Here is an 18,058-nt window from a genome sequence, read left to right as displayed (position 1 = left end):
GTGTTTGTGCGTGTACTTTTTGCAACACAGCGTGCCTCGCCATGTCTTCAGTATCTAATGGCCCTGCGATCACACCTTCTTCAGGCTGCCATTTTGTACGAACCTTGTCCTGCAGATGCTGTTTTGACCCCATCTGCAGCTTCCTACCATGACTCACTTGAGGTATTTGTTACCATTTATAGAAAGGTTAATTCCGAAGTAATCTGTTTTGTTTACATTAACTCTTTCAAGATGCTGCATTTTTTACGTTAGCTTGTCCAAACTGACTCTTGCACAAGGTGGCTGACTACTAACGATTGATAAATATGTAACAAATGTATTTAAAAATAAATGTGTGAAATACAAATTGGGCTTGTTGTATAGAGGACAAATATTGAACACATTAAACATAATCATATTGTTTACTACAATATCTTACCTCAGGCACAGATGTGCATTATTGTCTACTTTTTTCCAAGAAACATCTATAAGACTCTAGAATCTTTTATGACTTAATACTTTATCCCCTGCAGGATCTCCAAGCTGCAGTGCTTAATCTTTCTTCCAAGATCATTTCTGGGGCTTCTGAGGTAACATCTTTTTTTAAAGTGCAAAAGTTTTTTTCAACTGACCATGCTGACGACAGATAGTTAAGATGCTGCTGCAGACTTTAGTGAAGAACAATCAGGGGAATCATTCTAATTAGAATAGAGAAAGCTTGTATTTTTTATTGAGAACACATCATAAAATGAACCCTTAAGATAATTTACATCTGTTTTCTATTGTTGCTATTGACAACATGGAAAATGTTAAGGTTACCACATACAAATAGAACAGGATGAAGGCATCCAAAGACAGGGTTGTATGATGCTTGCATTTTGTGGGCTCTTCCTCAGATATGGGCCTGTCTTTGTTATTTTTTTGGTACCTGAGCTAGAAATAATTTATTAGACTGTGTGGTCCCTAGAGTAGGCCATGTTGTTGCTAAACAGGTCCATGGAAGTCATTTGCATATGGTCAGATTTCTTTCCATATTCAAAGTCCTGAAACATTTTTTTAAAATCAGAAAACATGATCAGGTAGAAAATTTTTTATTGGCAAAATATGATTGGAGGTGACGACTCATCATTTCTAGGTGTTAGAGAGCTTTCTGGAAACTTGTGCTGGATTGGTAACACAAGGTCGTGAAGACTCTGGCTTGGAGCGGCTGGCCAAAGCCACTGTGTTGGGCTGGCTGCTGCCTGCTCTCCTGACTGCACTCACACACCCACAGCTGCACAGCCTCAATCTGGCTGATGCATTGATGCCTTCCCTTGTGCGACTCATCCTTCTTTCAAGTCAGGTATAGTTGCATGTTACTAGTTTATTAAAGAGGAATTTGCTGTGTACATGTGTTTGCATGTAATGTGAGACTTCTTCTGTGGACATGCCTTTTGTCAACCCTTTGTCAAACACAGATATAATGGTCATGACTGTATCATTTGATATTTGCAAATGAGTGCCATGTTATTCTCACACACACTGGTTGCATGTTCTAGATATCTTTAACAGTTATGGCCATAGTTGAATGTCTATAGATCTGTATGAGACAATGGCGTGACATTCACTGGCTTCTTTTGATATTGTTTATTTGCCAAAACTTAGGCTCCCAACTTTTTTAAAAATAAAATTATGCAAGCAAATGGAATTGTGGATTAATCTGATGGTGTTTGAGTCGTGTACTAGTGAATGCCATTTTGGATTGATCTGTTTATGTCTTGACACCATGATTAATCCCTTGGCTTTGGACATCTTTTATTCTATGAAGGCGGCTCTTTTACTGAAGAGACAGCAGAATTCTGTGCCAGATGATGACCTTGATCTTGGTACTGATCACAGCATGGCTGACCTGATTGGAGAAACTCTTGAAAAGTGAGATTTCTAAAATCACCTATGATCTGCACTTTTTTCACTTTTGGATTTTGAAGCCTGACTAGAAGTCTTTAACCTTCATTGCAAGTAAATTCTTAGCAGCTTGGGTGACTTTATGAGCTGGAGCTACTTGCTTTGTCATCCAAGCTTTGTTCTGCTGTGCAATGAGGGGATGCTAGTTGTGGAAAATCTTATCAGGGTTAAAGGGCAAAGGTTACTATCTCCTGTAGCCATCTGGTAAAGTGAGTGAGAAAAATCTCCCAGGTTCATGTAATTCATCATAGTAACATTGTTCATGTATCAGTACACTTATTAAACAGAACTAACAACTTTCTGCGACTGTTTCTTAATAGGAGTGCAGTGTCTGCTATCTCCACATGAAAGTACTAAATTTCTTTGGACTGCAGGGTTGTCAGGGTAGTGAGAATATGATGTGTGACTATAACATTTCTAGAGTGGAGATTCGTGAAGACGAAGAAGAAGGATTTCTGACAGGCCTAAAAATCCCTGCTCCTTGGGCTTCAGGCAAGACAGTAGAGACCATCCATCCTCTTCGGGACAACTACAAGTTCAAGGAAGTGGTTCACATACCTGGTGCCCGATGTCTGTACCTGCGTTTTGACCCACGGTGCTCCTCACAATATGATTATGACAAAGTGAGTCCACTTTCTGAATCTGCATCTCTTGGTGGATGATAGTGATAAAATGAGTCTTATCTCTTAACTCTCACCATTGGCACCCTAGATTTCAAAAATACAAGATCGAATGCCTCCCACTATATAATAACACTCAGTTTATTTTAAAACTTTACATTTAAAGTTATTATTTTAGGAGTACTGAAAAATGAGTAAAAAAAATTGGTGTAATTGTACTGAAGTAATATTTTTTTAAATATAATATGTGTGGAAAAAAAAGAGGCAGATAACTCAAAAGATCGTGATGTTTCCTGTCTTTTTGCTTTCACAACATGAACACATTGGTTGTTAGCGGCTCTTTGATTTCAATTTCAGAACTAGTTAGAAATGTCCAATTATGAAAGTTTTGATGACTCTTTTGTTGTCTATGGTGAAGAGAATGTGAAGAAGATAAAGAAAATAGTTTTATTTCTTCAAACAATGCAACCACTGTTCGTGACAAAGGTGCAAGTTGAATTCTTGTTTATGTTTTATAATCTCTAGTAATAGTTATTTATAAATAATATCACAAATAAAGCATCTTGCACAAATTTCCCCCCCCCCCAAAACAAACAAAAAATTCACTACAGTTGCTTTTATAAGATGTAGACCATTTTCATCATCATTTTTCACTTGGAAAGAAATTTTGTGTGTGATAACCCAAAATAAAGCAGCAAAGGCCAGCAAAACACTGTACACATTTAAACAGCATTATCTCAGGAAAATATAATTAGAATTTAATAAGACCATGATATTTAAAAGAATTGAATGTGCATTAAGATTTGTATATATGAAATGTATTGTCTCAAGGCATTTAGCAGACCGTACTAACAATTATTATTCATAATTTACAGATATTTAAATTTCTGTGATTCCTTTGGCATTTTCTTTTCAATGTCATAAATGTTTATTCATTTTACTTTAGTTTGGTATACAACAAGTCCACTTTTGCAATATATTTACATTTGATCAGCAAGCTTTTGCAACACAACGTGAATCAGAGTAGCAGATCGTCCAAAACTCCAGTATAGTAAGAGTTAAAGTACAATGCTAGGGAAGTTTGACTTCTTTGCTTCACTGTGGTCTTATGTGAAACTTAGCATGTTCAGCTAGCTGTTGCATGTACTTGCTATTCAGACAATCCAAGAATGATGTCTGTGTCATGTCAGCTATGCAGCTTTTGAATATGCATACCTGCCTTTCAAACATGCCTCATCTTTATGTGATTCTTTATCAGCTTATCTTTTAAACATTTGTGAGTGCTTTGTCAGATTCTGTATAAGAGTAACCTTTCAAACTCTTTCATAAAGCTCTGTGAATGACTACTGTTGACTTCGACCTGAAGCTAATGTATTGCTGCCCCAGACCTCTCCATAATGCATGTTTATTATTTTTTCAGCTGATTATTTATGCTGGCCCAAACACCAGCTCCAAAAAAGTAGCAGAATATGGAGGAAACACATTTGGATTTGGAAGCCGCAGTGTGTTGGGATCAGGCTGGCCTAAAGATCTGGTCAAGGTGTGGACTTTACCTTATGTCTGGCCAGTATTGACATGCTTTAAACATGCTGCTTATTTTGTTAATCCATATTTATTATCTGTCCTTTTTAATATTTTAAGTACATGCGTCCTTGGGATTGCAAGTGAATCTTCACATCATCATATACATGTTCGTACACCTCCAGGGCGGTTCGGTGGCGCAAAGGTTGGCGCCTGTCACTAATACAGTAAGGGCTGGATGTTCTGGATTCAGCTCTCATTTCGGGCACACTGTTCTTTCTCTGCACATAGCATCTGTTTACAGGGCTGGCTACCTTGTCGTGATATAGATGTAGCTGCTAGCTTGGCGTAAAACACTAATTACACCCCCACACACACACTCCTCATACACCTCCACAAACATGGCTTTATAGAATTCCTACAGTTATCTTTGCCACAGCATTAAGGGCTGTGCAGGCTAAATCTGTTTGGCTGGATGTTGAGAAATGTACTGACTAGCAAGGTGGGAGAGGATACAGTGTTAAGAGTTGCACTGACAGCAGATAATGCAACCCAGTGGTTAGTATGCTCAACTGCAGAGCAGGCTGCTGATTTGATGCCTGTTTGATCTGTAGCCAGAAATCACTCCCTGCCTACCCAGAATCATGCACTGTGCAGTGTTAATAATAAACATGTTGCGTGTCTAAGGCGTGGCACAGAAGGCAGTAACCATGCTGTGTGTCAAATGTATTTAACACATAATCATTCTCTCAAAGGACCGTGATCTGAACACTTAAGACAAGTAGGAGATATGGACAGAATATGAAGAAGAAAACAACTATGCAGATGAGTAATAAATCAAACATAGAAGATGCCAAGAGGAATCAGGGAACAAACAGCAAAGATAGTACCACAAATCTGTAGAGGAAGACGAATAGTGGACTAAGTCAGTTGACTATAATCACAACTATTGACAACTATGTTGATTGGTGTAAGGAGTAATTTCATGGAACAGATGTGTTTTTAGTGCATGCTTAAAGGATCAGCTTCAGCGATGAGTATCACAAGGCAGAAAGAAGGTTGGGCTTACTTTCCATGCCGTATGTTAGACACACAGAATGTTTACTGCCTTTTGTGCCATACCTTAAACACAGCAGGGTTACTATCTCTGCAGCCTTTAAGCTGTGGCACCATTTACTTATTTTTACTGATGTTTGGTGAGGTGGGCAGGGATGTGGTGTTGAGAGCTGTACTCACTGTCTGACACAGGTGGAAGGGGACACCGTGACATTCTCTTTTGAGATGCGAAGTGGACGTGAGCATAATACACCAGATAAGGCCATGTGGGGAATGTTGTGTACTGTACGTGCACAGGTGAGTCAAGTTCTTTTATGTTTATCTAGATGCAAATTGTGGCTTTTTGGCTTGGTATTTTCTTCATGGATTCATCTGCTATGTTTGGTAATGTTGATTTTTACAGAGAGGAGCTTTCTACCCTACTTCAGGTCTATTTCAGACTGTAAAATAGACTGCATTTTTGTGGCTGCAGAATAATAATATTCTATGGAGCTCATCTTCCTTCTCTACCAACCAGAATTTGCATTGATAAGTTATTCTGCATTAACTCTTTGAGTCAGGCAGCTTGACATTGATGTTGTTACCCTGATTCACATGAAATTCACTGATTTAAAAAAGACAATAAACAATTTATCATCAATGGAAAAGTTAGGATTATAATTATGCCTAAAACATTGTCTGCCACTTAACAAAGTATAAGAAAAATCAGCATAAGAATATTTAGGACACACATCAAATGTGTTAAACAGCTCCACTGTCATTTCTTCCTTTTGCAGATAACTGCTTAGATTATTACTAATGCCTGGTGTTTAAAAATGTGCTCTATATCACTGGGATAGACCTGGGCATTTTGTAAACTGATCTATTTTTAGTTAGGTAAGCACTCCTTTTTAATTCTTAAATCATCTGTGACTAAATGAACAGGAATGTGCAGAAGAAGTGTCTGGGGGACTTGCATTCCTGGCTGACCTGGCTCTCAGTCTGTCTGTGCTGGCGTGCACTCTCTTGGCACTGCTGTATGATGGGCCACCTACCTCACCAGAGGAAGAGGCATGTCAACATCTGCTGCGGTCAAAACTTCTTCAGCGGTAAGCAAGTAGTCATACCAAATAGCCTAACCAGTGAGTATGACAGAATAGAGCAAAGGCTTTCATTTTCACACCTTGGCACTGTGTCAAATAATAAATGAACCAACTTTCACTTTCACACTTAAACTGGTGATTGAGAAAGAATAGAGCAAAGACTTTTATTTTCACACTTAATGCTCTGATTGTATAGCAGACTACCTGCTCGTGTAGAGACAAACCACTATGGATGTTGCTGTTTTATTTGTAAGGCATGAGGTGAATTCCTCTCTCTATAGGTGTGTATGGCAGTCAGAGCGAGGGGTAACTTTCCCACCTCCAGAGGAAATGCCATTGCGACCTCATTCAGAGGATGATACTGATGAGATGTTGCCGCCTGGCAGCCCTGTGCTGCCCAGAATCAAACTGCCAGCAGAAATCATGACACACCTGCGCAGACTTTCCAAGAGACAGATGCCTCGCCTGAGACCCAGCATCAGGTGAGTCAATGTCTATGCAGTTATTTGTTTGCATGTTTGTCATTGTCCTTATAACTGTGTGAATGTTTGTTATTGTCCTTATAAGTGTTTAAAGTCTGGCTGCTTTTGGTTTGAGCATGTTAATAATAATTAGGCATCATATTAACATGAATGACATTTATTTATTGTGGAGCATTTTTCTGTCCGCTGTGGTGGCTATTAATAGTGTCTGACTTCTTCTCAATGTGCTTGCAGATGGAATAATTGTTTCTGGTATTTGCAGAAATGTACTCCAGCCAGAAACACTAGAAGAACACATAATATCAGCTGTGGTAAAACATTTGTCACTGATGGACACAGTTCGCCATCTCAGTTCAGGGGCACAACAGCAGAGTGAAGACTACCTCCTCTTGTCCTCAGTAGTGGATGAAGTGTATCGTAGATTTGATGTCCTTTTAAGGCAGCTGCAGGTAAGCACAACACACATCATCATGTGTTGGTGGTGATGATAGAATTTATCGTTTGAACTGTGTTCTTGTTTTCTTTCTGATTCTGGACTGTACCATATGAGCTAGTGCTTGAAGAATTTTTTCTTTTAAATTCAGTAACATTGATATGTAACTGTTATCATTTGTCATTTCATAACTAAGCTAACCCCATGTCTGTGATATCATTAAGTAGCTTCTCGTTAGCCAGGTGCGCCCAACCTACAGCCCATGGCCACATTCAGCCCCTGCAGGTGCCTCATGCGACCTGCTCATTTTAACCAGACACAGGGTGACATCACCCTGATGCCACTGGCTTATGATTTCTTTCTAACTGAATCTTATGCTTTGGTATGTCACTACATAATTTCATTTTTAACAGCATGATTATGGCAAAAGAATGTCGAGAATGCTGTTGGGCAAGAAAAGGTTAGGCACCACTGAATGTAAGCTTTGTAATGCCACAGATGAAGACATTTATAAATTATTTAAAGAAATGATGAATTTAATAGAAGTATGTATTGTTGTAGACAATGGCAGACCTGGAGCAGCGCTGGAGAAATGAAGTGGAGGAATACTGCCAGGGCAACACCTCTGTCCCATCTCCTTTTTTTCATGACTACCACTTGCAAGATGTAAGTATCCTCTCTTCCATGATGAGTCTTTTTGTTGATGTGCATATATGTCTACATACTTGCGCAAAAAATCACAAAGCATTATTAGTTTGACCCTTGAACTTGGTGAGGATAACTGAATATGCAATAGTGAGAGGGTGGACACCAAAGGAAATAATGATTATGCTGCTGCTTCCATATCTGTAATAAGTCTCTCAGACATTTGTCTCCCCCTGCAGCTGAAATACAAAGAACTGGCAATGTTGTGCTTCATTAAGGATGTTCCCCTGGACAGCTCAAGCCTGGAAGTAACTGTCAAACTGCTTCTGTAAGTCTTTTTACTATTGTTCTATTACTTCACTTTCCCTAAAAACTAAAGAGCAATCAAAAAACTCTACAAAGCTTGATAAATAGTAGATAAAATGGGAAAGTAATGGAGGTTAACATGTTTAAATGCTTGAACATGGCATTTATCACCAGAATCTTGGACACATATTTCCCATGATGTTATTTAAGCAGGGCTTCTGCTAAGGCTAAATTCTTTGGGGTCCCAGGGACCCCTTCAGATTTTTAAGGGGTCCCTGTTCTTCGCCCAAATTTGAAGGGGACCCCATTGACAAAAATTGAAGGGGTCCTCCGAACTTTTAATGCGTACTGTATGCAATTTTTTGCGTAAGCAGAAGCCCTGATTTAAGTATTCTGAATGTGTACAAAACCTTATTCAAATGTGCTCACAACTCACACATTGACTATAGTCTTCCAAAATTAGAATGCAGCTCCACTTAAAATATATTTTGATGATACATATATTACAGTACTACATTGTGTTGAACTCACTAACTTTGAGCTCAATATCACATGGGACTCGACCATTAACACCTTTACTAGTACAGGTAACAGAGCTGACTAGGGCTCAGCTAATAGCACCTTTACCAATAGAAGAAGAGTCATTATTAATACTTTGATTTGACAACTCATATGGGTAGAGGTTTGTCTTGGCACCAAATTAAAGACTACATAAAAGTTACATAGTGTAATTTTTGTTGCAGTGAGAAGTTTGAAGCTGACTGTCAAGCCTGGAAAGACAGAACAGAGGAAGAAGAGATGAAGAAAACCAAATATTTGGTGCGTGGGATTTTGTCTCGACTGTCCTTATTGCTGCATGTCAACATCACACCAGCCCAGATGATTCTACCACTCTCTCGCACTGTGTCTCACATGCAGGGCTTCCAACATGGTATGCAGCTAGTGGCAAATACTTTTGGAGTTAAAACTGTACCTTTTGCGATAATATTTTCATATAGTTCACAAAATGTATTATGTAAACACAGTGCAAGAGTAAGTTGTGTGTGTGCGTGTTTGTGTGTGTGTGTGCTTGCTTGTGCATGAATGATTATTTTTCTTCTGGGGTTTTTTTTTTTGAAAGCTCATAACTGTATTCCTAAAACAAGTATCATGCATTTCATGGCCCTGAATATTATACGATAATTTTGCTACGATGACTCAATTAATTTTTTTTTGTCAAATTATTTGTTCAGCAAAACTGTTTGTCTTTTGCCTCATTTTTTTCTTGTTTTATATTGTGGCCCATATTGATAGTTGCTAATGTTGATGTGTGCAGAAGACCTGATGGTTCGTTCTGACACAGATGTGCTGAGAACAACTCAGGGCATGGGGCGCAGCATGTCAGCACCTTCAGGTGTTGATGACGATTCATTGGCAGAAGTTGTGCGTTTGCAAAGGTTTGTATGCTGCAGCGTGTCAGCACCTTCAAGTGTTGATGATGATTCTCTTGCAGAAGTTGTGCACTTGCTAAGGTTTGTATGCCCAGAAGATTGTCCACATGTATAATATGATTGCTACTTTTGAGGCAAACCAGGACTCGAGGCAGAAGCAGCCAGCTTGCATATAACATTAATGTCAGAAGTCTGTCAGACTGAGGCACTCTCTGCTTATAGCAACAAGACTTGATTGTAACATTTGTACAGACTCGCTGCTGTACAAGTGTATAGAGCGGACATGATTTATTGTAACATTTGTACAGACTCACTGCTGTACAAGTGTATAGAGCGGACATGATTTACTGTAACATTTGTACAGATTCACTGCTGTACAAGTGTATAAAGGGGACATGATTTATTGTAACATTTGTACAGACTCACTGCTCTACAAGTGTATAGAGGCAGCAGGATTCACTGCAGTATATGTGCAGGTGGCGACTGACAGAGCGCAGGAAGACTATGTCCATCCTGCAGGATTTGATAGAGGATGAGAGTGATGACAAGCCGCCATACATTACCCTTATTGACCAACTCTTCTCCTTCATTGGCAGCGACCCAGAGAAGGCTGTGAGTAATACCACTGATCTGTTTCAGGTGCTTCTCAACACAAACTTGTGTAAGATGTCAGAATGTTTTATTTATATTGGTTACTTCATTTTCAGCTTCTTTTTTCTTATTTTAGTTCTGAGAACCACTGAAAGTTGAATGTCCTCTGTTTACTGCTCTGCCTAGTTCCAAAGGGTATTTGTAAAAGGGTTCTTACATAACATTTTGCCATGTACCTGGGTTCAGAGTTTTGATTGGTATCATCTACTGCTTTGGTTAAGTCTGCTGAAGGTGATTGTTGGTGACTATTTTCTGCCGCAGCTTCACTTACAAACTCGTTTCATATAATTTTTGTGCATACAGAAACTTACATGGAGGAAATGTTAATAATAAATGCCAGAAACATCAAACATTTTTTGTTAAATTTGTGCAGGTGTCATGCAGCAGTTTCCTTGTGGCAGCAGAGGTGCGTCACAAGCGCGGTTGCATTCGCAAAAAAGCTCTGCTGCACATGAAAGACTTGCTTGCGGCTGCTTCGTGGGTAGGGGGTGCCACACACCTGATAGCAGCAGTGGCATCTGTCTTGAGACATGGTCCAAAGTAAATGTATTTGTATTATTATTTACTGATCACTTCTTTTCATGTCCATTTATTCACATACACATTGTCACATAATATGCATGCACCTCTGTTCAACCACACATTTGTCATGACATTCAGGTGTTCTTCCTCTGAATACAAAACCTGTCAAATACACAGACAAATATGCTACTTAACTCTCAACCACTCTCTCCACACACCCATCACAATTGCTAAAGGGATGAAGTCTCCTGCCCTGATTACACAAAGGTTTCTTAACTCTTTTGTGTTTTATATAATCAGACATGTAACAATAACATCCCTCTCCTACCCCCACCATCCAAGTTCTGTCAGGAATTGCATTAACATAAAACAATACAGGTTAAGTCTTCAAACTCCTCAGCTTTATCTTCAAGATGCTGTTGCTTATAGTTGTGTTCTGACTTAGTACCTACTGTTGATGGGGTTTACATGCAACTGTGCTCCAACTGTAATGATTAACGTCTCATTACGAAGCATTCAGGTCGGCTCTGTAGTGTGGAGGCATGCAGCTCTGCTCAGTATGTGCAGAGGTTAGCTAGTCAAGAGACAAAGCTATCTGGTAGTCACTGTAGCTGTGATGTCCGTTAAATAACACATGCAATCCAAAGTATACAACACTGCTTTAAGGTATCCAAGTGTTGAGGCCAGTCGACAGCCTAGGTGATGAAGGATGAGCGCCCTTAACTGGAAGGGAAGGCTCTTCACTTGTACCAGCAGTCCCTTGTAGCAGTTGGCTAGTTGATATCACACACTGTCTTGCCATCACACAAATTGTACCTAACAGCAAAAACCATTACTGATCAACTTATCAAAAATGGTTTTACAGTTTCTTTTGTACAGAAAAATGCAATGAAATATTATTGTCTACTTCTGTTCACAAGAGAGAGAAACTCTCCAAATAATAAAATATAGTCAAATCTCATACATCCATCCACTTACAACACATTTAAACCCCGCACTTCCTAGCAATGATTATCAGAGGTGCAGACATGTACTTTAGGTACATTTGTTCTGTTCAAGAGTGATATTGCAGTTGTTATGAAGGACTTGGCAAGAGCGCTCTTATTGGTGACCAGTTGCTTCCATCTACGGCTAGAAGGTAGCATCTGGACATGATGATATAAGAAACCAGGTGACATAAGTTGACCAAAGAAAATAGTTGTATGAGTCTTCTTGGAAATTAAAGAACTAGGCTTTCATTCACAGTTTAAGCTTCATTCTAACCTTTCCAGAATCTTCCAAATCTTTTGCACCCTATCACTGCAAGCATCAGCATGCTGACTCACCCAACTCGCCTTACATTAAGTCCGGACGTTGATACATCTTATGATCAAAATGGACATAATTTTTGGGAAACATGATATGTGTCACATTTATCACATTATCAGCATATTCATCATGTAACCATGGCAAATAAATGACATTTGTTATCTTGATATTTTGCTGCATTATGAACATGACTCATAATACATGATTAACTTGATTATGTTGCTTTGTGTCTGTACAGAGCTCAAGAGCTTACCTGCGGAGGCATGGTTACTCAAGTACAAGAGGCCTTTGCAGAAGTGATGACATCTGTTGTCCAGTTAGCTGCACGCTACCCAGTTGCAAGCTGCAGCAGCATTGGCCTGTTGTGCACTGTGCCATACACCAGGTCACTTCATATCACATTTTCACAACTGTTATTTACAGTCAGTTTATTTTTGCAGCATGAGATTTTGTCTTATTAATGAGCTTTTAGTCATTTTAATTTGTCTTATCCTTTCATATCATGATTTTTTAATTTTGAATAGATTTAATGAATGCTGCAGATTTAAAAAGAAAAATAATCATGGCCAATGATGCATTTTATTTGAAATCAGTCATCATTGTTTTTATGAGTAGTCTATGGTCTATTGCTCAATTGACCTCCTGTTTTCTGCATAAACATAAACACAGAGCTGAGGAGCGCTGTTTGGTGCGCTCTGGGCTTGTTCATCTTCTGGACAAACTGTGCAGTCTGGCTGGTCACCGGGTGGATGGACTTGGAGTAGAGACACAAACAACACGCCACAGAGTGTCAGTGCTGGCCTGGGCAGGATTCCAGGTGCTGGCCAGTCGCTGTGTCAAGTGGGAGGTGGAAGATGGTGAATATTGCTCACTGCATATCATCTGTGTGCCCCTATTTGTTAACGTTTGTCTGTCACCTATATGTTCCCGGTGTAAACCATGGCCAATCATCTGCTTATCCCCACTGTAAACCACTGCCCATCTTGTGTTTGTTTTCAGTGTAAGCTAGTGTAAATTCCCTAGAGAACTGTCCCCAACACCCACTTTTCTTATTTAAATAGGTTTTATCATTCTGCTGGCTAATTGTGGAAGAGGCCTTTTTGTGTGCATGTGTGATTTCTTAATGATACCAAAACTTTTTTTAACCAACAGCCTCACAAGTTGAAGAGTTAGAGCACTCTGGTCTGGCACGACAAGTGTCAACTTTGTTAACTCATCATTTAGCACGGGCCACCAACGCCATTGGCAATGCTGCAGTGGGTACAGAGGCATTGCAGGAGGTACTGGGACTACTGAATAACCTCTCCAGGTAGGGTCTTCATTCTGTGTCATGTGTTGCTAATGTGATGTCTCAGAATCGCTTTGAAGTAGTTGTAAGTGATGCCTTACTTGTTGCAAACAATGAAGAGATGCTTCTCAGAACAGATCCCTTAAGGCGATGCTTTAAAAATGTAAGAAACCCAAGCAAACAACAATCAGTTGATGAACACTTGATAAAATTCAAGGGGTACAACACAATGAAGCAATAAATAAAAACCTCAATAAAATAGGAATTCAAGATGTGGTACAGGTGGGATTTGAAGACCAGTTACATGTTTCAATTCTACTTGTACACAGGGAAGAACACTGAAACTGAATATGAACTAGGAAAGGGAGTGGTTGTTATGCTGACTAAATAACTTGAGCATTGCTTCTGTGAGGTTTACATTTATAATTTTTTCAATTCACCAATGCTTCAAATAAAGTCACAAGAAAAGGAAATATCCCTGTGCAGAACTATGTGTGTTGATAGGAAAACACATGCTAACAAAATCTCAAGAAAGACAATAATATGAAACATGGAGAAAGCCTCATGTTATCACCAAATGATGTTCCCTGTGTCATGTGGAAGGACAACAGATCTGTTGTTCCTTGTCCTTACATTGTCGTTACCTACAACAAATTTATGGGAGGCATAGATCTCGTGGATCAGAAAAAGATTACATATGAAGTGGATCAAAGGTCAAAGGTGAAGCACTACTTTCAAATATTTTTTGATTTGTTGAACATAGCAGTGAACAATGCCTATTTTTATATATTTATACATAGATGAATCAGGCATTTGATCCTGAATAAAAGGGGATATCACAGCTTGAGTATAGACAAATAATACCAAGAGTGCACATTGGAATTTACACAAACAGGATTAGAAATATTCCATCAGGACCTGTTTGAAGCAGCAAAAAGATCATGCCAACTCCACAACCTGAGCATACGTTTGTCAAAGAAGAAAACCTCAGGAGGTTGATGTGCAAAGAACAAAATTGAAAGCAGGACGGACAATATGTGACATTCTGTGTAGGCCTGTATTCGTGTTGGCTTGTGCTACACAATATCCCTTAGCTGTTTCGAGAAGTACCATTCATAAATTACATTGCATGCATAAAAGATGGATCTTTGTTCACATGGCAGTGTAATATTATTTCTGATGTTCCATAACAACAGTTCAGTGTTTGATCACTATTCAAATAAAAATATTGATAGAAGCCATACCTCACATTATTTAAGATACCTTTCCCTTACCACCCATTGGGACGTATTTGTCCTATGCTCTATCTCAAAAACTATGAGGAATATCGGTTTCAAATAAACATTTTTGTAGCGTACAGGTTATTTTAGCCCTAAATATATCAGAATAACTAAAATTATATGCGTACAATCCTTACGGTTCTGAAAGGGTTAAGCACCTTTGTGTCTGTGTGTGTGTGTTTGAGAATGAGGAGAGAGGGTTTTAATATGTGCATGCATATGTTTGCTGACTTCTATGTTGTCAATCTTATTGACAGCCTTAAGTATCTTTGTAAATTCAGGAGCAAGATGGGCAAGGCCATTTTGAGTCAGCCTGCCTGTGTGTCTAAATTGCTGTCACTTCTCTTGGACCAGAGGTAAAAAAAAATTTTTTCATTTCTTTCATTTCATTCTTAACTAAATTCTTAACTAGTTTTTCACTCCCATACCACATGAGATGCTGGTTTATTAATATGGTGGCTTGCTGTTGCTTGTGAGAGCTTATCGAGTCAGAACTTGGATCCCTCGCCCAATATTACTAGACCAAGGAGAGTATTTGTGTTACAAGAAAATGACTATTACTTGTTAGACTTTGGAAAATGAGAATTTGTGCACTGTATGCATGGCACATGCAGGAGATCAGCATGAGCAGATTTTAGAGACAAGATTGGGTTCAGATATCCTGGAACAAGGCCATGGAGACAAGATAATATAATTATGTTCACCTTGTACATAATGTAGACACAGACAGACAATCATTGCATCTTGAGGAGGAGAGGGTCACATGATCTGGCAGCATGGTTTTGGGTTCTCTGAAGTTGTTGGGAAGCTCTTGAAGCAAGGAGCTGGAACAGTGTAAGCACAAGTGTACACACATGAGTTTCTTGGCAGAAGAAACTGTTCTTAAGGGTCTTATCTGGGGAATTCTGTAAAGTTCTAGAAAATTTAACTTAATGAGAGTGGTGCAGCAGTTGTCACACCAAGACTTGTCACCATCTGTGAGAGTGGGACACTCGCACTAGAGAATGTGTGGACGAATGTTTAGTAGTTCTCACACCAAGACTTCTTACCATCTGGGAGAGTGGGACACACACTACAGATTATAAGAATGGTGAACAGTGGTGTAGATTACATCAGTCAGTCATCCCTTGACCAGCACCTGTGGTTGGGGGGAATCACATGGACAGATGAGGCAGCTGAAAGGGCCCATCACTCTTGTCTGTTGTGGGCAATAGTCTGCAGGTCCTGTACTGGACGACCTTCATAAGTCAGGTCTTCGTCTGGCCACTGTGGCCTTGACTACCTTCCAACATGTCTTGAAGGAAAGTCTTCAACAAGGTTATGTCACCTGACTGTTGAAAGTAGAGGTTCTTGGTGTCCTAAGGTGTGGACAGCTTTGTCTTCATTTAGATGAATGATGTGATAGAAGAGTGTAATACATTCTGTCTTGTTTTGATATAAGAAGTAATGGTTATTGATCTGAAATTTTAAAATTGTCCCAATCACTTGTGTGGAGGAAATATTTGTGAATTGATTAATTAGTTGTGAAAGAGATAGACTACAGTAGTCTTGCCAATGTGACCTGATTCAGACAGATTGAGAGAGACTGTCAATGTGTCATTGCCTGATGTTTACAGTCCTGTCAATGTGTGCAGGCCTTCTCCCAAGCTGGTGCTGATCATACTACAGCTGTGTCGTGTGGCTCTACCTCTCATGAGCACCAATGACTGTGCACAGGTCATTCTACCTGCCTGGGGGCAGCATCTATACACCAGCCACTGGAGCTCTGCCCAGCCTGTGTCTGACCCCCCTGCTCGAATCATATCCCTTCTGCTGGCTAAGCTTGGTGACTTGCTAGTACCAGGTAAATGACAGTATTTGAAAAAGAATATTGAAGCAGTTATTATGGTATTGTTATTTAGTGAAAGTTAGTGAGAAATCGACTTTAGGTGGAAACGTTTTTCAGTTTCAAATACAACAACAGCGGGGACAGGACAGGGGATGCTTGTCTCCCATCACCTTTTTTAAGGCCCACAAGCTGGTCCAACATTGCTGGGGGGTTGCGGGACAGTAGTGCTTGTTGTACACTTTATGCCTCTATAACTCAAAGGGACTAATTGGATTTTCACAAAATTGAATGTATATTGCAGATTTTAGCTGAAGCTGTTGGTTCCCTGGATCGATAACAAAGGTCATAGCAAGTCTGTAGGCAGTTTTTACTGAAACTTGGTCCCAACATGTTGTACATATGGCACAGATCCACATTGGCAGTGCATGTGCATTGTAGAATAAGTTGTAGCATTTTGTTGCAGGTGACCAGGTCATGTTGTCCAGTCGCACGCCATCCCTGGAAGCATCTACTCCAGCTGTAGCCAGCAGCCCAGGAGGCAAAGATCGCACAGAAGATAGTGATGTCCAGGGCGGGCGAATCTCTGTCTTTCTTCACAAACGAGAAGATCAGATGTCACATGATGTTATACAGCCCTTACTCAGGTACCTCCTGCCTTTTTACTGCTTTTGCTAGCTTAAACATTCTGGCTGTGAGTTTTCAATCTTATAGTGTTGCCTTTTTTTAATTCTAAGTACTCCATTCTTGTAGAAAGCCAGTTTTGTACATGGTGAAACTAATGCTGGACCACCAGCAGTCAGGTTTGGCCAAGTTTACTCCACTCTATTGATTGCGTGTGAGGATGGTACAAGCATTGCAGGCATAAAGCTTTGTTACCTGAGGAGAGCGCCAGTCCACACCTTACAATTTATGGTCCGTCGCTGGCATCAAAGAACAAACTGCTAGGTTACCTGGAAGACAGGCAGGAAATCTGTTCAAATATTTATTAAACCATGGTTTCCAAGCGCCAGACAAAAAAAGGTGCAGGTGAAGGCCAGCTTAGCATTTTGACTGGCTAGAAACCTCACATCTCTCAGCTGCTGGGATAGTCAGCAGAGGTCCATCTCAAAGGAACATAAAGTTTATTGTAGATTTTACTGAGTACTTGTATGTTTTCGCATGTACGGCTACCATCCCATGTAAATGTTTGGGCAGCCTGGCTATACAAGGGTTATCACCTGTCACCAATACAGTGAAGGTTGGTTATCCTGGGTTCAGCTCTCATCTTGGCGACAGTTCTTTCTCTGCTTGTGACATTTGTTTACAGGGCTGGCTGCCCTGCTGTAATATAGCCTTAGTAGCTGGCTCCGCATCAAACACCAATCCCACCCATCCCTTCTTGTAAATGTATCATTAGAAGTCTGGGGCTGCCCTCTTTCCTGAGCTGTTCTTCCTAGTGTGGAAGTTATTCTGGTGGAGCCATGATTTCAACATCCCACTGCTAGCTCAGCATTCCTGGAATGCTCAATGTCATTGCCGAGGCCTTGAGCTGGAAGGGACACATTATCTACTAAAGTGGTCCCTTTACCTTCAAGTGTTTTCCAACACTTGGGTCATGTTGTTTCGTCCCACGGGGGACCTCTGTGCGACTTGTTAGAACAAGCTTTTGACATTACAGTCACCATTTCTCGACTTGTTGGCTTG

The 18,058-nt window shown here is 39.9% G+C and overlaps 1 protein-coding gene across 4 annotated transcripts in view; it reads left to right on the top strand.

Moving 5' to 3' along the window:
• The window catches only part of LOC112561768 (probable E3 ubiquitin-protein ligase HECTD4), a 67,425-nt gene that overhangs the window by 12,104 nt on the left and 37,263 nt on the right, over nt 1-18,058 (top strand). For all 4 annotated transcript variants that reach the window (XM_025234463.1, XM_025234461.1, XM_025234462.1 and 1 more), the window contains exons 15-36: nt 31-162; nt 513-569; nt 1,115-1,321; nt 1,787-1,890; nt 2,345-2,546; nt 3,964-4,083; nt 5,313-5,417; nt 6,045-6,208; nt 6,484-6,684; nt 6,947-7,133; nt 7,679-7,783; nt 8,002-8,090; nt 8,812-8,999; nt 9,384-9,504; nt 9,975-10,110; nt 10,523-10,689; nt 12,218-12,364; nt 12,649-12,836; nt 13,132-13,288; nt 14,829-14,903; nt 16,182-16,390; nt 16,839-17,019. In XM_025234463.1, coding sequence (XP_025090248.1) covers nt 31-162; nt 513-569; nt 1,115-1,321; nt 1,787-1,890; nt 2,345-2,546; nt 3,964-4,083; nt 5,313-5,417; nt 6,045-6,208; nt 6,484-6,684; nt 6,947-7,133; nt 7,679-7,783; nt 8,002-8,090; nt 8,812-8,999; nt 9,384-9,504; nt 9,975-10,110; nt 10,523-10,689; nt 12,218-12,364; nt 12,649-12,836; nt 13,132-13,288; nt 14,829-14,903; nt 16,182-16,390; nt 16,839-17,019 — 3,242 coding nt within the window. The remainder of the gene's footprint in view (nt 1-30; nt 163-512; nt 570-1,114; nt 1,322-1,786; nt 1,891-2,344; nt 2,547-3,963; nt 4,084-5,312; nt 5,418-6,044; nt 6,209-6,483; nt 6,685-6,946; nt 7,134-7,678; nt 7,784-8,001; nt 8,091-8,811; nt 9,000-9,383; nt 9,505-9,974; nt 10,111-10,522; nt 10,690-12,217; nt 12,365-12,648; nt 12,837-13,131; nt 13,289-14,828; nt 14,904-16,181; nt 16,391-16,838; nt 17,020-18,058) is intronic.

Source organism: Pomacea canaliculata, linkage group LG4 (assembly GCF_003073045.1).
Source record: "Pomacea canaliculata isolate SZHN2017 linkage group LG4, ASM307304v1, whole genome shotgun sequence".
Lineage (NCBI taxonomy): Eukaryota > Metazoa > Mollusca > Gastropoda > Architaenioglossa > Ampullariidae > Pomacea > Pomacea canaliculata.
The sequence above is the reverse complement of the archived record's forward strand: the minus strand, read 5'-3'. Positions and strand labels throughout refer to the sequence as shown.